This window comes from Danio aesculapii, chromosome 2 (assembly GCF_903798145.1).
Source record: "Danio aesculapii chromosome 2, fDanAes4.1, whole genome shotgun sequence".
Taxonomy (NCBI): domain Eukaryota; kingdom Metazoa; phylum Chordata; class Actinopteri; order Cypriniformes; family Danionidae; genus Danio; species Danio aesculapii.
Genome location: NC_079436.1, coordinates 59,055,438 through 59,079,980, shown reverse-complemented (window position 1 = coordinate 59,079,980; position 24,543 = coordinate 59,055,438). Strand labels below are relative to the sequence as shown.

Below are 24,543 nucleotides of genomic sequence, written 5' to 3'. Positions count from 1 at the left end.
GGCTGCTTTGAGCAATAAAAATACAGAGAAGCTTGTTTTTGCTGCAGAATTAAAAAATTAAAATGTAATTCTGAGGGGAAAAGTCAAAAAGGATAATCTGTTGTTTATAATTGTGAGATATTAATTGACAACTGTGAAACAAATGACAAGTAGAAATTGCATTGATGAATAAAAAAAAAACTATGTGAGATGTAACCTTAACATTCAGCAGAAAAAGTCAAAACAGCAAAATATAAGTTTGAGAATTGCAAGAATAAAAGGTTTTTTAAAGGGGTGGTCCACTATGATATCATATGTTAAATTTTAGTAGATGTGTAATGTAGCTGTGTGAATATTAACAGCACCTCTGAATGTAAAAAGTTCAATGCAAAGGGAGACCTTGGTTTTTAGCTTAGCTTAGCAAAGCCTACAATGAACGAATTTTGGGGACTACCAAAAAATACTTTTGGGCCTTGTGAGATCACAAAAGTACTTTCACCGCGCGCACACCCTGCGCAGCTAAGGGGCGTGGCCAGAGGCGCTGTAATGTTACAGCAGAGAGAAAAAATGCGTCCTGCTATTTCCACAGAGCTTCTTCTGGTTCTGTATTTGGGCTTTCAAAGGACACAGCACAAAGACAGAAGTGCTTACAGTTCAATATTAATTATGTTCCAGAGAATTATAAAATACATAGCTAGCGTGATCTGACAAAACAGCTTCTAGAATCTCTCCCAGCTCAGTGCTGGATTCGGTTAAAATCTCCTTAAAGATGGAGCAACTCAAGCAGACGCTGTGAACTCTGAGCCACGACCTGTAAGTGTTTTTATTTGTTAAAATTGATTATGACGTGTACAGTGTCTAGAGTTAACGGTATGCTGTAGCAAAGATGTAAACAACGGGAAATGCTGTTCGCCACCGCTAACGATTTAGCTACAAATCCATATTTATCAGTCAAACTGCTATAAACGCACAAACACACACTTCACCGGCGCGTGCAGCCTCTCTATGTGTGTGCGCGACTTTGCATTGTTCCTCTATGTAGGCAGCTTTTCCATGCGTTTTACATCTCAGATAATGAAGTTGCAAAAGATATGTGAACGATTCATATTACTTACACAGGCATATTCCGGATATGTGTGAAAGACTTTGTGTAACGTGTTGAGTTAAAAAAAATACAGGAGAGCTCCCCTAGCTCGTGTGTATCAGCAAAAAAAAATCAATCAAGGCTCACAAAGGTCACATCCCACAACTGGTGCTTTATTCTTCTGTCAGCAGCGTCACTACAGAAAATAACTTAATCCGAGCATCAGAGAAAAAGAAAAACAAACATCGCTCCAGCGCACATGCGCTTCTCGCATTACAGATAGTTCATAGTATACACACACACACACATAAACACACGCACACTCTCTTAAAGGAGCCGCACCCCATTTTCACTCGTTGCAGACACTTGTCAGATGTTATTTCAGAGAGCGGGCATGAGGTTGACTAACTATTTACACAAAACTCGCGTGCTTGTTCGGGCATGACGTGGAGACGATCCGCGAATCGCAGCACATTGTGACACAAGACCAATTAGAGTCACTTGAGGGCGGGCCTTTCAGAGGAACTAGGAAATATATCAGTCGTTTTCATGTTAGCTGAGTAGCTGGGTATAATCAAAGTGAGATTTATGAAAAAATAAGGTGATTTCCTTCAAGTGAAACATGAGCACACATTGCTTTGCGTCTTATTAGCACAACCAAGCTTTAAAATTATATTCTGGACCACCCCTTTAAAAAGACAGATAGTAAATCCTTTTTGGTAAGAGAAACTCACAGTTGTGAAGAAAAAAGTCATAATTTGGTAACACTACAATATGGTTGTATAAGTTAATGTTAGTTGATGCATTTGCTAACATGAACAAACAATAAATTATATATTTATTATAGTATTTCTTCATGTAATGCCGAGTTCAGACTGCAGAATGTTCAGAGTAGTCGTGTCACAGATGTTTTCACACTGCGTGACTATCTGGGCTAGCGTTTTGTCGCTGCTTTGTTTACACTGCAAGATGCATCAGCGACAGGTGCTTTCACATTGCATGAATTTACAATAGGAAGAATCGCCGACAACTTCGTCCAAACTACGTCTCGCAGCCAAAAACACATAGTAAATCTTTTGTTATTAACTACATAACGAGAAAGAAGCCTTTAATGGGGTAGAAAATGTATGTATTTGCTCACCTGGGCTTTTTTAGCTTTCTGTATGAAACGTCAAACAGACACGGGTGCTCCTGTCAAACCTCCACTAGTTTTCCTCCATTCCTTGAGTCCAAATAAACCGAAAATGAGCGCTTTTAAGTTTTCCCTCAACCTCCCGCTGGCCTGCAGGTACACACATAAAGTGAATGCTGCTCTCTTATTAGCTGTAGGTGATCGCCGATGTTATTCGCCGACTGGCAGGGTTACATTAGTAATTACATTAGGTAGTGAAACCTTATTGTAAAGTGTGTCCCATCATTTTTATATACAACATATTGTGTGAGTCAGTGTAATAAAAAGAAATTACAAGATGTAGACTGAGATTTCATAGGAAATAAGATATGCAAAAAAAAAAGTCTCAGTTGTGATTTAAAGTCTGAATTATGTTTTTTCTTTGGGTAAATAAAAACTAGGTTGCAAAATGTAAACATTGCGATTCTGCGAAAGAAGTTGAATGAAAAGATGTAATCTTGAACGTTAAAAAAAATCTGCATTGAAAAAAGAAATAGTTGAAATTACATAGCAAAAACCCCTGCATTGATTAACGTCAGCTCGTAATGATGAGAGAAAACTCACAGTTGTGTAGAAAAAGTCATGATCGTCATCTGAAAAGGGTCATTTATACTTTTAATACCCAAAAAAAGTCTGAATTACAAGAGAAAAATGAGCAATTCTGAGAAAACTGACGATTGTGATAAAGTTTCAAGTTTATACTTGTGATTCTAAGGAGGAAAGTCAGAATTATGTGATATTAATGTTCATTTGTGTGAGGATGAAACTTATAATAGTGATCTGCACTGTTAAATGTAATGGCAGAAAATATTCAATTATAAAAGAGTTCATAATTTTGAGGAGGAGTAAGAGTTATGAGATATAAACTCACAATTCTGATTTTAAAAAAGTCTATTTTTACCTTTAATTAAAACAGTTGTGACATGCACAGCCAAGTCTCAGAAGAAAAGTTGCACAATTATAAGCTAAAAACTATTTTAATTTTAAAAAATCGAATTTTTATCTTGTTTTTATTTCTGATCACTCATTTTATATTTATAATTTTGTAAATAAGAGTAAGAGTTATGTGAAATAAACTCACAATTATGAGGGATAAAACTTACTTGTGTGCTAAAAAAATAGCAGTAATTGTTTTATTTATTTTAGTTGAAAAAGTTATGACATGCAAATGCAAGTTTTAGAGAGACAAAATCTGAATTAAAACCTAAAAACTTCAAGAACAAAGCATAAACAAAAATTGTTAGTAAAAAGTTGATCATTGATTAATTTCTGTGGCGAAAACGAGCTTCAATCTGAAGTGAGTGATCTTTAAGTCTTTGTGAAGCTCCGCCCACTGATGCGTCTGTGTGTGCTGTGATTGGTGGGTCAGGAGAAGGACACGCCCACAGCGCTGGTGCAGCATCATCAGAGCGTCAGTGAGCTGAAGAGGTCGTTTCTGCAGATCAGTAATGAAGCGTGTGCTGTGAGCGAGTGGGACAGAAGACTGAACACGTCCACAGTACACTGTTCACCGCTCTGTAAAACACACGTAAGATGTGTGGGTGTGCTCTAATGTTCACTAAACAGCATCTGTCTGTGCAAATCTGAGCTCCACACAGACTAACCCACAGTTAAAGGGATAGTTCACCCAAAAAATAACATTTACAGGTAATGACGCGGTGTGTAGGATTGGCCTAGTGGTTGAATTAGGGATTGTAGTCCAAATTCAAAATACAAGAGGGTTTTATTTTTCCACTTGGTTGCCAGATTGACGACGCAAACAGAAGAGAGCATGTCTGATTATCAAAACTTGCTTCTGTCCTCCAGGTAATGCTGCAGTATGTAGGATTTTTAAAAATAATTGAGATGGAAAAGGTACAACCATATAACTTATGAAATATAACGACCAGATATAAAGTTGAAATATTCAGAATTGCATGAAGAACATGTGGAATTGTGTTACAAAAATAAACGCAAACGCAAAGGGTGATGTTCACTCCTAAGTGGGTGACAGGATTGACACCTTGTGGTTCAATTAGGTATTGCAGTCCAAATTCTAAATACTGGAGAGGGGTTTTTTCTCACTTGGTTGCCAGATTGATGACACAAACAGTGTCTGACTGTCAAAACTTGCTTCTGTCCTCCAGAGATGGCATTTTCAGCCGCATCCACAAACTAACCCAAAGGTAGTTCACCAAAAAAAGAACCTTTACAGGTAATGCTGGAGTATGTAGGATTTTTAAAAACAAACAAGATGGAAAAAGTCTGACATATTCAAACATAATGAGCTATTATAAAGTAGAAAATTTCAGAATTGCATGCATAAATTGTGGAACTATGTTGCAAAAAGGAAACATAAAGGCAGATGTTCAGTCCTAATTGGGTGACAAGCTGAACAAAGTCATTTACAGTTTATAGTGCAGTATGTAGGGTTGACCCCTATGGCTCGTTTCCACTGAGTGGTACGGTACAGTTCGGTACGCTTTTATGGGCGTTTCCACTGTCAGAAGGCTTACAGAACTGAACCGTACTGTACAACTTTTTCGGCACCCTTTGCAAAGGGTACCAAGGGTACCAAAAGGCGGAGCTAGACGCGCAGCTGAACGCTATTGGTTTACAGAGATATGTCATTCGCTCACACACCAAGCCAAAATGAAAATAAAGGAACCGCCATGTTTTAAACACACAGCGAGAGATTACATCGTAATATTATATACATATAATGAGGAGCCATGGTCGACCCGAGCTCAAACAAAGCTGGTCGTCATCGTCTTGATGAACAGCCACAAAGCCAAGAAGAACTAAATCTGCCGTGTCCTGTTGTTGTTTTACCAGCCCGTCTAAAAGTGCGAGCGGTTTCACTTTGACCAGAGAGCTCACGATTGCGTCTATATTTAAAATAAGGAACTTTTTGAGCTCATATTAATTACCCTGCTCGTGATCATTAGTTATGTTTCCATCCACCTATTTTTATGCACATTTTAGAAACCGGTTGATGGAAACGCCATGATGCGCATACATTTTGAAAATGCGCATAACAAACGTATGCGCATAACTGAATAGGATAAACTGTTTATTCGATAAGAAAAGATGCGCATAAACTACGATGGGAACACTTTTACCGCACAAATTCCAGCATGCGCATTAAAAAAGGTCATGTGATTTTGTTATAAGAGATCATGTAATGATGAAAATGTGTGTAAATAGACAAACCAGCAGGCTGAGCACACTGTAAACCATCTGAACTGTTGTTTTGGTCATTCTAAAACACCTTACCGTTTAAGTATTAGTGTTATTATATTATTAATGACCTCCAGAATCAAGAGCTTCTGCTCCGTGTCTGACACCTTCAAACGCCACCGCGCGTTCACTGCGTGTCAGGATTGCCTTCTGAGGTGCAAGTCATTTATTAGATGAAGGAAAGATTGACGCAGCCTCTCCTACCACAGTAAATTCAGTTTTTAATGTTGATATTTGGCGCCAGTTAATCAGGAAGTGGCGATTTTGTTCGCTTTGACTAGTTGGATGGAAACGCTGCTTTATTCGCACGTCTTTAATGCGATAATCCAGTTTTGCGCATAAAGTTTATTTGCATTTTTGATGGAAACATAGCTATTGAAGCGCTTTGATATCCAATCCTGTCAGACAGGAACAAACGCGAGAGTGAAGTGTGAAAAAACAAAGAAAAAGCCAGAAAAAACTGCAGCAAATGATGCGTTTGCAACCTAAAACATGAACATTCTGCCATGTTTACCTATTATCATCACCTGCTGGACTATAATGAACTCAGATTGACTAAATTACTCTCTAACAGAGGCTACATGTGCTGCTGAAGATTACAGACACAGATGAGAGGTTTGCTCTGACTGTGGGCTATATTTTGTGTTGTTTTTTAACCTAAATAAGGTCTAAATGTCTGCTGTGTGTCGTTTATCTATAATTGATAACATATCGGAGACTGTAAGGGTCTGTGTGTGTTCATATATGTTCATTTATTTAATATAATTACAGACGTTACTGTAGGCTACTTCACACTGTCATTGATCTGCAGTTATAATCAACTCATGTCCATAGAAAAGTTCGGAATAAACATTTCTACAGAAGTGTTTATGTGTGTAAAGCATCTGTGTTATGAGAAGAGCTTCTCATATGATGTGTGAATGACCTGTACAGCTTTACTGTAGACATTTCCTGGAGCGAAAATGACTTTGTCTGAAACTTTGTTGTACACCATACCCACCAAAAGAGTACCATTGGTACCCTTTAAGTAGTGGAAACGAAATCCTGATAGAGATGACCCATACCATACTGTACCACTCAGTGGAAACGAGCCACTAGTGGTTGAACTAGGTATTGCAGTCCAAATTTAAAATACAGGAGAGGGTTTTTTCACCTGGTTGCCAGAAAGAGAATGTGTTTCTGTCCTCCAGAGGAGGCATTTTCAGACTCTTCCACAAACTAATTCAGGATTGTTAGGCTAGATAGGGTGTCGGAGGATGTTAGGTTATTTATTTTGGTTGACATGTATGTGAAATTACATCTGTACAACTAATACAACTCACAATAATAGGAAGATGTTTGTTTCCCACTCATGCTGTAGTAACTGAATCTTAAATAAAGAGAAACTCACAATAAAGTGGGATCTTACATTCAGAAACGCTGTGATAGAAACTCGTTCATGATCCTCCACTGGTGGTTGGAGATGCCCGGATTAGACCCTACTCCATATTCAGTAGGAAATACATCATCTTACTGAAATAAAAGACTCAGCAACTTTCATTTCACGCATATTTTAATGTGTGGAACAAAAACTGTCCAAAAAGGAGACAAACAGCAAAGCTGGAGGGGATTGGTCTGGTGTGGTACTGATCATTCTGATGCTGCTTTTGGACAGATGAAAAAGTCAGAGTTATTCTGCGTAAATAACGGCGGATTTGTTTAGTTTTTTTTAATTATTCCAATAATAAGGCTTTTTATTTACAGTGTTTGAAGAATAAATAACCTGCTTGTGTCTGTCAAGCTTGTGTTGGCTCTGTTTGGAGTGGTTTAACCCAATAAACATGTTGGTTTCTTCATTTATTTCATTGTTTTGCATTTGTTTTATCCTCTTTTGTGGTTTTGTCACCGCACTGATGATTGTTCCTGCATGATCACTCATTGTGCTTGTGCACTAGTTTACCTGGTGTCGTGTGTTTTATCAGCTCCATCTCTGTGTTTCAGGAGTCTGAGGAGGTTAAAGCTGAAGCTGAAGACGCTCCAGTAAAGACAGATCACCTGTCGGATGGGCTTCAGGTAAAAGATCTCTGTTTATTATAATACAGGTGGATGGAGACTCCTCTATTGGAGACAGCTGTGATGATGAGAAACATGCAGAGAGATTCAGTCAATGAGTTTTTGTGAAGAGTGCAGAGTGAAAGACTGCAGTGTGTGTGAAATGAGTCTCTGAGCACTGACTTTCTCACACAAACACACACACACACATTATTCCTGCAGCGCTCTTGATGAAAAACTCCACACTCTTCACAATCTTTACCAGCGCTGTCACAGAGCAGGAGATATTTAATCTGTGTGAGAGTCAGAAGATGAGCGGTGTGTGTGTGTGTGTGTGCGTTCATGCATGTTGTGTGAGATTAAGAGTTTGTGTAAGAGAGTTAGAGTGTGTTTTGTGTGAATGAGTGTTTGAAGGTGTGTGTGTTTAAGTAAAAGTGTTTTTGAGGAGAAAATGAGAGTGTAAGCATGTGTGAGGGCGATGTTTGTATGATTGAGTTTCTGTGTGTATGACAGTGTCGTCGTGTATGAGATTTAGTTTGAACGTGTGTGTGTTGTGCTCCTGCTGCTGGTCTCCTTGGCTGTAAATCCCATCTGTAATCTCCCTCATGACTCTGTCCTGAAGATCTGCTGCTCTGCAGGCTTGTACAGATCCTCCATTCGTGTCTGATTTACAGTCTCGTCTCTTTCATAGATAATATCACTGCAGATTTATATTGTGCAATAACAATAACTCTTAAAGAAAAACACACACACAGGTCACATATATCACAGAGCCTGAGACCACATCACACACACACACACAGATGAGATGGAGACTTGTATAGTGTTTGTGCACCAGATATGATGGAGAATCTGAGCTTCTGTTCCTCTGCAGGTGTTTGAGCAAGTCTCTCAGATCAGCAGAGGGATTAACACATCAGATGAGATGCACAGAGGTCGTGTTCACATGTTCTTAATGCATGCGATCAACACTACATTCATTCTTTTGACTTTAGTCTTGCACTTGTGGTCCTTGCAATCAAAACAAAGCTTTTTTTATGGGATGAGTGTACTATTTTGGTTATATTTTTGTGCTGATATATTCCTATCATACTAAAAATTCACCTCTAGAATGTACACTTTAATTTTAGATCAATTACTTTACTTACAAATAGAGCAAGTATGTAAGTGTGACACCCAGTGGTTGAACTAGGTATTGCATTCCTGGATCAAAACAAACGCAAGCGCAGGTTGCCAGATTGAGGACCAACAGGAGCGAGCCTGACTATCGAGCCTAAAGGCTGATTTAAACCATCTTCTACATAAAAGCTATGGCACACGATAGAGGGAATATTCTCCATATATTAGAGTGTTTTTGTCCAACACCTCAAATGGATATATTAGAAACGGCTTCAATTTCTCACATCTGAACAACAGTAAACTGACAGTGATTATCTCAGGTACAACTCATGTGCTTTATTCAGTGTTAAATGCTAATAATGAGTCTGAATGCTGTTTTACATGACATTTATCACCATACTACTGAAAGCAGCAGCAGATATTTCACCTCAGATCTGGAGAATAAAGTAAACAGTCTGAAACTGAACTTCAGCATCTACATTTAATCATTTTAAAGAGGTTTAATTTGTATTAATTCAATTATAGACCTTACTATTTCGCTGAAGTGCAGTAAATGCACTATTCTGTGCTTCTGAATGGCTGTATTTTCATTTCTGTGGTGTTTCATATGGTGTAAACAGCCAAACTGCAATGATAAGCCAGACTGCAAATCTCGTCACGTAGCGTGTTGTTAGGATACGGGGTTACAATGAGACCTGCTCACCTAATGTTTACGTTTGTAATAATCATATTATTTGCTGATTAATAACCTCATGTGGAACTCTGAATCTGCGTCTCATTTTAGAGTCTGCTATTGTCCACCGGAGGTCGCATTTCAGTCACGGACGCATGCTTTGAGAGTCTTCCTGACTGAATGAATGAAATACGCTTTTTTCCACCATCTGGCAACCCGGAGTGCTGAAATATAATTGGCTAAACTGGCATTGGGCGGTTAAAAGAAACAAAACCAAGACAGTCATTCTGGCACGTAACACACATGTTCAAAGCAGAATATCTGACTTCAGCATTGTTTCTCAGATAAACAAGAATGTTCACTGAGCATGTTTCTGAATATCTGCAAACATACTTTAGTGTTTTTATGCTTTAGAGCAGTGGTTCTCAAACTTTTAAACCAGCGACCCCCAATATAAGATCGTCAAGAACTCGCGACCCCCCCACTACCAAAGTATATACAAATAAAAATAAAAATAACCTTTTTTAAGCTGTTCACAATGTTTTAACTGTATTTACTATACATTACAGGGCTCGAAATTACAGGGCTTGGTAGTTCTGGTGCTCCTATCTTTAAAAATGTAGGTGCACCAGCCAAAATTTATTGGCTCCCACCAATTATCGCACTGTTACTACAAGTTTTATAAACAGATTTATTGCATTTGAAAACAACAATAATCAAAAACAAGCAAAAAATATATATATGCATGTGTGAAGAAAATATGTCTCAATGAAATCCCGTTATCACAAGAAAAGACATTTTTATGACATAATTGAGGGACCAAAAGATACACGGACGAACCGCTCACCGGCCCTGCACGCACTGCTTGACATGAATTCATTAATGAATCTGTTAATACGTTAACTGTGCTGTGTTCTCACAGATGGTGTCTGATATTGCACAGATGCTTTTGATATACCTTATTATTTGTATACGTCATTTTAATAGCAATACCGTTCTTTTCATAAGCTGCAGTATTAGTTTAATCTTAGTCAGTGCAAGCCCTTTTGCGATGGTGTATGTGGTGTTAAATTTTACATATAGCTGCACGGCTGACAGCATCTGGCGATTAAATGAAGGATTAAACAGAACCTCTCGTGCTTAAAATGTGTAGATGTGGCAAACTGTTACCTGAAAATCCCATCCCAGTGACTTTACATTGAATGCTTTTGTTATTATCATAGCGGACTTGAAGCCAATGGAAGTCTTTAATCCACTCTTCGAAAAATGTAGATGATGGATTAACATTCAGCATATGATCAGTAATCAGATGTGCCATTATTTGTAGCTTTAGGTGTTTCTAAAACTAAATCTGTCAGTGTTGTTTTCATTCTCATCTTCAGCGCTTTACATTTTCGCGGTTGTAGCTCCGGTCATCTGAAAACAGGAGGTGTTGACTGAGTGATTGACAGCTGATTTTAGCCAATCCATTTGTGTTCAGTGCTTAGAGCAGCGGGCCAATAAGAAGAGCGCGAAGGCGGGTCAAGTGTTGCTGGCTTTGAGCAACACTTGGCTTTGTTTACTGCAGCAAGTTGACATGACAACAGTTTTAAACTGTTCTTGAGCGCTGCGTTTTAAGTGCAAAGATGCATCCTGCCTGAACGTGTCCTAAATACTTTATGAATTTCTTAGTAATATCTTTTAAGAAATCTGAAAATTACACAATTTTTAAATCACTCTCGCGACCCCTTGAAATTACTTTAATTTGAACTTGCTCTATTTGTAAATTATTTAACTAAAATAACTAAAAATGTAACTAAAATAGTATACTCATCCCAAAAAAAAGCTTTGTTTTTGATTGCAAGGATCACAAGAGCAAGACTGAAGTTAAAGATTAAATCCAATTAGTGGAGGCAGATTAGTGCCATCTAGTGGGGTAATATTTGTATATGTATATTCTTGTTTTTTTTTTCTCTGTTGTCATTTTTCACTAGAAGCAATTCAAGTGCACTTTTTAGATATATAAAATATATCTATAATTTGTTTTATGTGTAATATTGCTGGTGAAACAGAGCCAAAAGTCACAAGTCTAAAATGGCCAAATACTACTAGATGTTGATGATATGTATTTTATAATGTAATAACTCAATGAATGACTGGAATGAATATTCCTCATTGGTGCAGCATCAATAACAAATGCCTTTCTTCTGTTTCTCCTAAATAGTATTTGAGAGTTGAATTAGTGTGTCCCATGATTATTGACAGGTGCTCATAACGAAGCAACAGTAATGAGGAAATAGTTTGTCCCAAAGCTTACACACTCAAAAATGTACACTTTTCTCCATAAAAAAAGAGAACATGTATTTCGGGCTTAGTATAAGTAGGAGAATTGTGATTCAGCAGTGATGTGAATTGTGCTGTGTTTGCCCCAGAGTTCAGAGGTAAAAACTCCCTCTGCTGGTGAAAAACTAAAGTACATGAAGGCTCTTAATGAGGCCATCGCATTGGGAAGACGCTCAACATTCACTAATAATGGAGAAGAAGATGCATTAAACTGTGCTGGAGCTGTCAAACATAATCAGTTTCCAGAACTACCCCGTGAACATATTCATGATGAAAACCCAGACCTGATGAATCTGGAGAAAGATGTAGAAATGCTGCAAATTTGGGGTCCGAAACAACTTAATATTGAGAATAAAAATCTAAACAAGGAAACTGCATTTGAAACACAACCTGAAAAACACACAATCACTTCAGAAACCAAAGAGAATACTTCAAGAATGGAAAAAGTGGTGTCTCATGATTCAAAACACCAAAATAGTGAATCTGAAATCAAGAAATCCTCAGGTGAAACTCATTCTGAAGAAGGAGAAGAAACTGGACCAAAACACCTTGAAATTTCTGCTGGAAACCAAGAAATGTTTCCAATAGATGAAGACATGCTCCAAACCTGTGCTCCGAAACAGCTAAATATTGAGGATAACAATGAAAACAGGGAAACTGCATTTGAAACACCTCCTGAAAAATACAAAATTGCTTCAAAAAGCAAACAGAATCCTGCTGGAATCAAAACCGTGATGTTTCATGAAGATGATGAAGATTTGCACCAAATCTGGGGTTCAGAACACCAAAATAATGAGTCTAAAATCAAGAAATCTTCAGTGGAAACTCAATCTGAAGGAAAAAAAGAAACTGACGCCGAAATATTGAATCCAAAACCCCAAAATATTGAGGATAACAAATTTAAAACCCCATGTGGAGAAGAAGAAAGAGGCTCAAAAACACAAGAAATTACTGCTGGAAATCAAGACATGATGTGCCAAATTGATAAAGATGTGCTCCAAATCTGGGATCCAAAGCATCAAAGCATTGACTTTGAGGATATAATTAAGGAAGCTCCATATGAGCAAGACAAAATTGTTTCAGAAACCGAAGAGATTCCTTCTGGAAGCCCAAAAATGATGTGCTATGAAAATTATACTCTAGATGCAGACATGCTCCAAATCTGGCATCAGAATCACCAAAGTATTGAGGTGGAAAATGAAATGAAGACAACTGCATCTGAAGAAGAAGAAGACAACTCAGAAATCAGAGAGATTTCTGCTGGAAACAAAGAGGTGATGTGGTGTGAAATCAATGAAGAAATACTCCAAAACTTGTATGCAAAACACAAAATTGTTGACGTTAAAAAGCAAAACAGTGAAAGTGCATTTGAAACTGTTCTGGAAGAAGAAACAGACTCAGAATCCCAAGAGAATCCAGCTGAAAATGTAGATGTGACACGGGATAAAATCAAGGGTGCTGTATTTAAATATACAACTGAAGAAGACAAAATCACCTCAGAACCACAAGAAGATATTATTGCTGGAAACCAAATTATGTGCCAAGGGGTTGAAGAAATGCTCCAAATCTTTGATCTGAAATGCCAACGTATTGAATTAGAAAGTGAAAGTGAGGAACACACATTTGAAGAAAACACCAACAAAATCCAAGAAACTCCTGCTGGAAAGCAAGAAGTGATGTGCCATGAAATGGATGAAGAAATGCTCCAAATCTGGGCTCTAAAACCCCAAAGTATTGAAGTTGCAGTTGAAAATGAGGAACATGCTATGGAAGAAAACATTAATAAAACTCAAGAAAACTCTGATGGACATCAAGAAATGATGTGTCATGAAACAAAAGAGGAAATGCTCCAAATCTGGGATCCGAAAGGCAAAAACACTGAGGTTGATGATGAAATCAGTAAAACCGCATTTGAATATTCACCTCAAGAAGATGAAATCCCCTCAGAACTCCAGAGAATATCGGCAGGGAATCAAACTATGGGCCATGAAGTTGATAACATGCATCAAATCTGGGCTCTAAACCCCCAAAGTATTGAGGTTGCAGTTGAAAGTGAAGAACATGCTATGGAAGAAAACACCAATAAAACCCATCAAGAAATGATATGTCATGAAACAAAAGAGGAAATGCTCCAAATCTGGGATCCGAAAAGCAAAAACACTGAGGTTGATGATGAAATCAATGAAACCGCATTTGAATATTCACCTCAAGAAGATGAAATCCAGAGAATATCTGCAGGCAATCAAACTATGGGCCATGAAGTTGATAACGTGCATCAAATCTGGGCTCTAAAACCCCCAAATATTGAGACTGAAGATGAAAATGAGGAACATGAAATGGAAGAAAACACCAAGAAAACCAAAGAAAATGATGCTGGAAACCAAGAAGTGATGTGTTATAAAATACATGAAGAAAAGCTCAAAATCTGGGATCTGAAACCCCAAAGTATTGAGGTTGAGAATGAAAATGAGGAACATGCAATGGAAGAAAACACTCAAGAAAATCAAGCTGGTAACTTAGAAATGATGTGCCATGAATTAAATGAAGAAATGCTCCAAATTTGGGCTCTCAACCCCCAAAATATTGAGTTTGAAATTAAAAATGAGCACTCTGCAATGGAAGAAAACACCAATAAAACACAAGAAAATCAAGCTGGAAACCAAACAGTGATGCACCATGAAGTACATGAAGAAATGCTCCAAATCTGGGCTCTAAACCCCCAAAATATTGAGTTTAAAAATGAAAACGAGGAACATGCAATGGAAGAAAACACCTCTGAAACCCAAAGTGAGAAGAACCTGCTGAATATCAACACTGAGCCCTTAGATCAAGAGAAAATCAATGAAGCGATTGGAGATATGTTTGATTGCTCTCAGAATAAAGCAGTAGAGGAATCTCAAACCTCTGGAGATCTTTCCTCTTCAGAGCAGGCAGAGAGTGGTGATGATGAAGTGGATTCTTCATGTTCACAGTCAATGACTCAAACCTGTGAGATTGAGCTGAATCCTGGACGCAGTGAAGATAAGACAGTGTATAAATACAGTGCTGTTTCTCCTGTGGAGGTAACCAGCTCACGGTGTGTGTTTCTGCGCGCAGCACTGACTGATGAAGAACACTGAGTGATTAATCACACCTCTACAGCCTGAATATGGCATGATGATCACAGATCTTTTAATAACACACCTGCATGTCTGGAGGAGTTATCTATCAGTGTTAGTGCGTGTGTGGGTGTGTGTGTGTGTGTGTGTGTGTGTGTGTGTGTGTTTTCTGATAGTTTTCTTCCGTTTGTTTTCAGCAGTGTGAGGAAGCAGTTAAAGATGTTCCTGTGGTTCACACTGAGACCAAGACCATCACATACGAGTCCTCAGAGGTACAGTACTGCTCTTTATTCTGCGTTCTTCACTGTGTGTGTGTGTGTGTGCGTGTGTGTGTGTGTGTGTGTGTGTGTTTAGTAATTGTGTGTATGCATGTTTAATGATTGTGTGTGCGTTTAATAACTGTGTGTATTTAATAATTGTGTGTGTGTGTGTGTGTGTGTGTGTGTTTAATAAGTTTGTGTGCGTTTAAAAGTGTGTGCGTGTTTTTAAAATGTGTGTGTGTTAATGTTTGTGTGTGTCTGTGTGTTTTTCTGCAGGCTGATGCCAATGGAGACTCTAATCCAGGTGTGTTCATGAGCGCTCAGACCATCACATCTGAGAAGAACAGTACCACCACCACCACACACATCACCAAGGTCAGCGCGCGCGCACACACACACACACACACACACACACACACACACACACACAGCTGTAGTGATGTTTGTACTGTACAGACTGTATATTCTCTGCTCTCCCCCTGAGCTTAACCCTCACAGCACTTTGACATCTCCACAATCCTTCAATCCACCTGATATTCGAGCATGTTTATCTGTGGAGACCTCAAATTTGATCTCTGCAGTGACGCAAGTCCCCACGAGTGTGTGTGCATTCAGGTTTAGGTTTCTACCTGGATATAAAAACAAGTACACTCATACATATGAATTTCAGACCTTACTTTTTCAGTCATTCATTTTCCTTCAGCTTAGTCCCTTTGTTCATCAGAGGTCACCACAGCGGAATGAACCGCCAACTTAAGCCTCATTGGCGCTACGAGCGACCATTCATTTCAGGTGGAAAGTGACCATTCATTGCAAAAAAAAGTTAGCGGCTTCTGGTGACGTCCGTTTACGTGAGCAACAGCGACCTTCAATTTTATGCAAATGAATCCTTCAACTTTATGCAAATTAAGAGCGACTTTCTTGAGCGACAGCCAGTAGGAGCACCAGTAGAGCTCATGTGACCCTCTCTCAGCTCGCTCATTGGTCGATTGTGTTAGGGCTGGGCGATATTGCAAAGAAAAACGATCACGATATCATGTTTCATATCATTCAATATCAATAATTATTGAATATTTTTTACAATACATTTAGGATTATTCGGATTATTTTAACCACTTTATTTTAATTTACCAACATTACTAAGGTAAATAGTTTTAATAGTCAAAAACTAAAATATGTAAACTAAATATCTGATCTCTTTATAATAAAATAAGCATATGTGTAAAGAGACTGTGTAGTGTGGATAATGGTAAAGCGTAAATACTGATTATAATAATTCAGTAAACCTCAAACTCATTATGATAATCAAATCTGAGCTTACATGTAAAGGAACCGGCCATTATTATTAAAACACACACTGCAACATTACAGATAGTGAAGCTGAATGACTATATTAGCCCCTATACTACACATATGGGATGCACAAGAAAAGAAACCAAAAAGCCACTCTGGCGACGTCCTGACATCCTTTTTTATTTACAATCTTCTCACCGCTGCTATACGCCACTCATTTTCGCATGTGTTGCTATTCTGAGCTGAAGTGGTGAGCGTGTGGTGAAATGAAATGTGTATATTCTATACACAGTGTCAAGCAGATTGGTTCGTTCTATTAGCATGAATCGTGGTGCGCCTGCGGCATTCGGAAAAATTCAGATGTTTTTTTAACTAGGTGCACCTGAACAATGTGCGTGTCATGTACGCGCCGCTCCCATGTGTGCGTCGTGCAAGTCACATGCCTCCACTTACACCCCAAGCTTATTGACATTGCCTTCAAGGCACGCACACAACATTCATTCATTCATTATCTTTTCAGCTTACTCCCTTTATTAATCAGGGGTCGCCACAGCGGAATGACCCGCCAACTTATCCAGCATATGTTTTACACTACGGATGCCCTTCCAGCTGCAACCCATTACTGGGAAACACCCATACGCTCATTCACACACAACATTCATTCATTCATTCATTTTCTTTTCAGCTTAGTCCCTTTATTAATCTGGGGTCGCCACGGTGGAATGACCCACCAATTTATCCAGCATATGTTTTACACTTCCAGCTGCAACCCATTACTGGGAAACACCCTTACACTCAATTACACACATTCATTCATTCATTTTCTTTTCGGCTTAGTCCCTTTATTAATCTGGGGTCGCCACAGCGGAATGAACCGCCAACTCATCCAGCACATGTTTTACACAGCAGATGCCCTTCCAGCTGCAATCCATCTCTGGGAAACACCCATACACACTCATTCACACTCATACACTACGGAAAATTTAGCCTACCCAATTCACCTGTACCACATGTATTTGGACTTGTGGGGGAAACCGGATCACCTGGAGGAAACCCACGCCAACATGGGGAGAATATGCAAACTCCAACTCAAACCAGCGACCTTCTTGCTATGAGGCGATTGTGCTTCCCACTGCGCCACCGTGACGCTCACACACTCAACAGCCACATTTGAATAAATCTATAGTCTTCATACCGAACTCTTTTCTTTTTATCGATGTTGACAATGGCGTTCCATCAACAAATACTGATACTGATATGATCACCCAGCCCTGGATTGAGTTCTCCATGCTGTAGACCTACACAGACCTCCGTTTGCAGCAGATCAGGCTTTAGTGTCAGGTGTGTAACAGCGCTGGTGTGTGTGTGTGTGTGTGTGTGTGTGTGTTTTCTCAGACGGTGAAGGACGGGATTTCAGAGACTCGCATCGAGAAGCGGATCGTCATCAGTGGAGATGCAGACATCGACCACGATCAGGTAAAACACACACACACACACCTGTTGAGCAGGACAGAGCAGACTCTTCAGTGCTGAGATCAGTGTTCCCTCAGCAGCACAACTCACAATGTAATCAGTTACTGTGTGTGCTTCAGTTATTTATTACGATCAGCTGCTTTTCTTTGACAGCACAACAGTCTGCCTAGATTATTTTATCTTATTTACATTTTACATTTACATTTTCTTACACATTAAACCTGCATTGCACAGCACTTTAGTGGACAGAAATGTTAAAAACTGTGACATTTAATTTGATTATTTATTAAAAGGATAATTAAATGAATGTTTCTCAATTTTTTTTTAAATATTTAATAAAAAAAATGTAAAAAATTAAAGATTTTAATGAACTTTTTTTTTACAAATTTTTACAGCTGTTTAACATTTTCAACACATTTATATTGTAAAAAATGTTTGTTTATTTATTTATTTATTTATTTATTTATTTATTTATGCATAGATATAATACCAAACCTATAGCGGCTTTAGTGTCGTGTCTGTTAAATGTATAAATGAACCTCATCTTGAATCTAAACTGCAAAGACAATTATACAAATCTGCATCTACTCTACTGATTATTAAGAATAACATCCTTCAATAACATTTCATCATATATTTATACTGCCGTTTATAGAAAAGAACACTCCCTCTTTAATTTGCATATCAGCGTCTGTAAACCAATCAAATGTGTGTATCATTGAGCAGATCTGCATATAATGAATTTGTGCATGCAGTGCTAGAGAATCAGGGTGATGTAATTATAATGGTGTGTAATCAGGTGTGTGTGTATGTGTGTGTGTCTCTCTCTGCTGGTGCATTGTGGGTAGGCTCTGGCTCAGGCCATTAAAGAGGCCAAAGAGCAGCACCCAGACATGTCCGTCACTAAAGTAGTGGTTCATAAAGAGACTGAGATCTCGGCGACTGAGGCTCAGGTAAGACCCGAATGACTGACCGACCCGATCACTGACTGACTGATCACTGAACTCATTTATTAGCTTAAAGTTTCAATTTGAGTTTCTTAAATTTCAGAACTTTAAATTTAGAAATTCAAATTATAAACATTTTTTGACATTTGAATTCAGAATTTTATTTTATTTATTTATTATTTTTTTTTATTTCAAACTTTGAATGTTTAGAACTTTTTTTTGGGAGTTTAAATTTCAAAGTTCAAATTTACAATGTAGAATTTTAGGCATTATTCAAATTTCCAAATTCTTATTTTAAACGTTTATTTTAGTTTAAATTTGAATGTTAGGTTAGAATTTTAAGAGTTTTTTAAATTTCAAATTTTGATCGTTTTTGTTAAAATTTTTAAATTTAAATTTGAAAGTTCTAATTTATAATTGGTTGTTGCTAGATCAATAGATTCCTATTTATTGTAATCTATTAGCGTCTAGTAGTTGTACCAAGTACTATTCATGTTATTTATTAAATTACCTAATAAATTGTACTTTATTAATGCCTACCCTAAACCCAACACTCACATTTCTTTGGAGTTAAATCTTAGAATGTTAGTTTAGAGTTTTAAAAGGGTTTTTAAGTTCAAATGTCCGAAACTTTTTGAAGTAAAATTGTGGAATACTATACTTTAGAATTGTAAATGTTTTTTATTTCAAATGTAGAATGTTGATTTAGAATCTAAACTAAGTTTTTAAGTTAAATTTAAGTTAAACTGTTTAAATTTGGAATATTGTAGTTTACATTTTTGAAGTTTAAATAAAAAAATTGTAAAAAATACAAAAAATTTAAATTTTGGAATTTTTTTTGAAGTTTTTAGAAGTTCAAAATTCAATGTTTATAATTTTAGTCATTTTTTTTAGTTCCAATTTAAAAATTCAAAGTTCAAATTTAGAATGTCAGTTTAGTTCGTTTTTTTTGTTAACTAAGTTCAGCTTTTAGAAGTTTTAGAAAGTTAAATGTTGGAGTTGACCATTTTAGACAATTTTTTAAGTTTAAATTTATATTTGTATTGTTTGTTTAGTATTTTGTAAGAGATTTTTGAATTTTTAAATTTTTAAATTTTAGACTTTTTGTAATTCAGATTTTGAAATTTAAAGTTCTAATTTCAGAGTAGAATTTTAGACATTATTTAAAATTTTAAATGTTAGTTTAAAAATGTAAAGGTTTTTTATTTAAATTTTAGAACTTCAAATTGTAACCTTTTTTTGAAGTTTAAATTTGGAAAGTTAGTGTAGAATTTTTTTTTTAAATTTTAAATAAAAAAATGAATTTAGAGTGTTTTAATTCAGTTCAAATTTATAAGGTTCGTTTAGAAAAATTGCCATTTTTAAAGTCCAATTTGATGTTTTGAAGTTACAATTTAGAATATTTAGAATTTCAGACTTTTTTTCGAATTTAAATTTAGATTGTTCGCTTTGAATCTTATTAGGGTCTTTAAGTTCAAATTTAGAAATTTAAATATCAAAGTTGAAAATTAGCATGTTAGTTTCGAGTCTTAGTGGTGTTTTTATCTTCAGATGTGGAATACTGGACTTCACAAATGTAGAGGTTTTTTATTTTTTTAGAATATAATACGTTTTTTTAAAGTTCAGATTTACAATGTTAGTTTAGAAGGTGTGACTGACCGACTGACTGACTGACGGCGCGCTGCTGTGTGTGTGTGTGTGTGTGTTCTCCGCATCTAACATCATCATCTAACACTGCTTCAGCCTTCATCATCATCGTCATTATCATTATTCCTGCGATGACCTCTGACCTCTGCTGTCCTGTGTGACCTTCACCTCTGCTTGTTACATGTGGAGCATGATGGGAAACGTCTCTCAGTTCCTGTGATTAACTGAGGCTGTCGATTCTGTCTGGCTCATTTTTATTTCGTGTTTTGCTTTCCAAATATGTATATTTGAGTTTATTTTGCTCAAATTTTCAGATATCATGTTTTTGGTTGTACTTTGAAGGATTCTACTGCAAAAAAAACAGAGATTTATGAAAATGACAAACTCATTCATTTATTTTCCTTCAGCTTAGTCTCTTTATTAATCAGGGGTCGCCACAGCGGAATGAACCACCAACTATTCCATCATGTGTTTTACAGCAGATGCCCTTCCAGCTGCAACCCAGCACTGGGAAAATGACTAAAACTGGATTTGAGAAATACTAATTTTCAGAAATGATGTTTTTACATTTGTTATGACACTGGTCTAGGGCATCAAGGAAAAAACATAAAAGGACACACGGCACAAATAAAAGATCATTAATATTGAAGATTATTAATGCATATTAGTACAATTGCACAATATCTTGATTTCTGAAAATTAAATAATTATCTGTTTTTACTAATTAACTCTCTCTCTCTCTCTCTCTCTCTCTCTCTCTCTCTCTCTCTGTATATATAAATATATGTTTATATATATATATATATATGTATGTGTGTGTGTGTGTGTGTGTGTGTGTGTGTGTGTGTGTGTGTGTGTGTTTATGTATGTGTGTATGCAATTAATTGTTTAATCACATTTATTTTATTTGAATCAATTTAATAAATTTATTTTGTTTAATTTCTTATATTTTATACATTTGTATATTTTAAACACACATACAGTTGAAGTTTAGTATTTATTTCGGCTAGAATAAAAACAGTTTTAAATTTTTTAAACGCCATTTTAAGGTCAATATTATTAGCCCCTTAAGCTATATTTGTTTCCGATAGTCTCCAGAACAAACCATCATTATACAATAACTTGCCTAATTACTCTAACCTGCCTAGTTACCCTAATTACCCTAGTGAAGCCTTTAAATGTGACTTTAAGCTGTATAGAAGTGTCTTGAAGAATATCTAGTCTAATATTATTTACTGTCATCATGACAAAGAGAAAATAAATCAGTTATTAGAGATGAGTTATTAACACTATTATGATTAGAAATGTGTTGGAGAAATCTGCTCTCCGTTAAACAGAAATTGGGGAATAAAATAAACACAGGGGCGAATAATTCAACTCCAACTGTGTATATATATATATATATATATAAAATAAACAAATATATACAAATGTATAAAATAAGATAAAATAGAACAAATAAAACAAATTAATCAATTTAAACAAAATAAATGTGATTAAATGAATCTGTATATATATAGTTGAAGTCAGAATTATTAGCCCCCCTGTTTATTTTTCCCCAATTTCTGTTTAACAGAGAGCAGATTTCTCCAACACATTTCTAATCATAATAGTGTTAATAACTCATCTCTAATAACTGATTTATTTTCTCTTTGTCATGATGACAGTAAATAATATTAGACTAGATATTCTTCAAGACACTTCTATACAGCTTAAAGTGACATTTAAAGGCTTCACTAGGGTAATTAGGTTAACTAGGCAGGTTAGGGTAATTAGGCAAATTATTGTATAATGATGGTTTGTTATGGAGACTATCCAAAACTAAAATTGCTTAAGGGGGCTAATAATATTGACCCTAAAACAATTAAGAACTGCTTTTATTCTAGCCAAAATAAAACAAATAAAACTTTCCAGAAGAAAAAATATGATAGGAAATACTGTGAGAAATTCCTGAATCTGTTCAACATCATTTAGGAAATATTTGACAAAGAAAAAAAATTCAAATTGGGGCTAATAATTCTGACTTCAACTGTATGTGTATATATATATATATATATATATATATATATATATAGATTAGGCCTGCACAATATATGTTTTTTAAGCATCAATTTTACGATGTGATCATTCACAATAGTCACATCACAGGACATGCAATGTTGAGTTTGTTATAATTGATCATTTGCATGTGTTTTTCTATAATACCTGTGATTGTATAATGACTTTTTTAAATCAGGCATAACAAATTGTACCATTTGTGACTTTCACTACAATTAAACTTATTAAATTATTTACATTTTCATCATTTAGTTACTGTACTGTTAGAATACTGTTAGACTCTGGATAAAACACTATTATAGTAATTAATAAAACACTCGATTGTTTAATTTTCTTGATTGTATTTATAGATCGTTATGCATGAAAATGCTCACAACACATGGGGGGGGGGTTGTTTATTAGATTTAATGGAGATGCACTCTCACTGCAGGATCATCCCAATCCATCTATCAGTATAAATTATTTCCAAATAGATAGATAAAGTTTTCTGCTGAAATTGTGTTCATATCACATTATTCAGTCATTCATTCATTTTCTTTTTGGCTTAGTCCCTTTATTAATCTGGGGTCACCACAGCAGAATGAACCCCCAACTACTCCTTCACGTTTTACACAGGTGCCCTTCCAGCTGCAACCCAGCACTGGGAAACACCCATACACATTCATTCACATTCATACACTACGGACAATTTAGCTCACCCAATTCCCCTATAGCACATGTGTTTGGACTGTGGGGGAAACCGGAGCACCCGGAGGAAACCCACGCCAACACGGGGAGAACATGCAAACTCCACACAGAAACACCAACTGACCCAGCTGAGACTTGAACCAGAGACCTTTTTGCTGTGAGGTGATCATGCTACCCACTGCAGCACCGTGCTGTCCATATCGCAATATATATTGCAAAATAAAAAAAATCGCAATGCTAGATTTTTCCAATATTGTGCAGCCCTAATATATATATATATATATATATATATATATATATATATATATATATATATATATATAGTGTGTGTGTGTGTGTAGACCTTTATCTCTTCCTGTTTTCTGTTTTGGTCTTCATGGGCCTTGCGTTATTACATTATCTTCATGAAAATGCTCATTTTCATCACTTCAGCATGAGAGAAATAACAGCACTCTATATTAATAATAATCCTGTGTTTAGAATACTCTATAGACAGACATTAGGTTAATTCTGCACTGTTTTCTGTGTTTGCATTTAGGCTTGAGGCCAGAATGAACACACGACCTCTGACCTCTGGTGACCCGCTCTTCATCTACACATCCACAAACTGAAAAACCACATTTCCAGAACAAACTTTGCCTTAAACTGTCCGATTTCTGAAACCCGATAGATAAATGTGACGTTTCTGCCACGTGAGTGTATTTATAGTCCCGTGTGGATCTGACAGAGACGCCTCGACACAATAATTCTGCTTTTAATTCTGAATTTCACTTTGTGTTTAGATGAAATGATTTGTGTAAAAGAGCAGCAACTAAAGTAAGACGGTGCCAACATTTCTCCTCCGCTTCTTTGGGTTTTAAAGTCATTCATGATCAAATGTTCTGTACATAAGATGTTGAGGACGCTCCAGAAAACAGAAGAGTGTGTTTCTACTTGAATCCTGAGCAGATTTCTATTGCGGTGGCCGTTCATTCATTCACTCATGGTTGTTTCTGTGTTTGTTGTTGTTGTTGTTTTCTCACACTAAAGCAGTCCTTCATTATATATGCAAAAGAGCAACAGAAAATGAGCGAGTGAAAGAGTTTTAAGGGCTTTTGGTAAGTTTGTAAAGCGTAGTGTTTATAGAGATCCTCTGTCTTTTGACCTTTGACCCTGAGAGGTCGTGCTGTTTTCTCCGTGAGTGTAAACGGACAGAACTGAACCAGCAGCAAAAAAAAGAGCAATCCATCTGATTCCTGTTGAGTTTTTATTTTGGAATAAAATATTGTTGAAATCGACACGCTTGGAGTTTTGTGGATATCTGAGTCTTTAACTTTGAGATGCTTCAGATGGGGTTTGTTTGTCTGTTTGTTTGTTTGTTTGTCTGTCTGTCTGTCTGTCTGTCTGTCTGTCTGTCTGTCTGTCTGTCTGTCTGTTTGTTTGTTTGTTTGTTTTGTGGTGGTTTTGTATTTTCCTTTTTTTAGTTATGTAAGTTATTTAAAA

The 24,543-nt window shown here is 36.5% G+C and overlaps 1 protein-coding gene across 7 annotated transcripts in view; it reads left to right on the top strand.

Moving 5' to 3' along the window:
• epb41l3b (erythrocyte membrane protein band 4.1-like 3b) overlaps nucleotides 1–24,338 on the top strand; it is a 97,744-nt gene extending 73,406 nt beyond the window's left edge. For 3 of the 7 annotated variants that reach the window (XM_056446806.1, XM_056446753.1, XM_056446761.1), the window contains 6 exons: nucleotides 7,434–7,505; nucleotides 14,894–14,968; nucleotides 15,233–15,331; nucleotides 17,645–17,725; nucleotides 18,571–18,675; nucleotides 23,600–24,338. In XM_056446806.1, coding sequence (XP_056302781.1) covers nucleotides 7,434–7,505; nucleotides 14,894–14,968; nucleotides 15,233–15,331; nucleotides 17,645–17,725; nucleotides 18,571–18,675; nucleotides 23,600–23,605 — 438 coding nt within the window. In that variant the 3' untranslated portion in view covers nucleotides 23,606–24,338. Of the gene's footprint in view, nucleotides 1–3,603; nucleotides 3,763–7,433; nucleotides 7,506–14,893; nucleotides 14,969–15,232; nucleotides 15,332–17,644; nucleotides 17,726–18,570; nucleotides 18,676–23,599 lie in introns of all 7 variants that reach the window. The other 4 variants (XM_056446798.1, XM_056446788.1, XM_056446771.1 and 1 more) reach the window with 4 other exon arrangements.
• The last annotated feature ends 205 nt before the right edge of the window (nucleotides 24,339–24,543 follow it).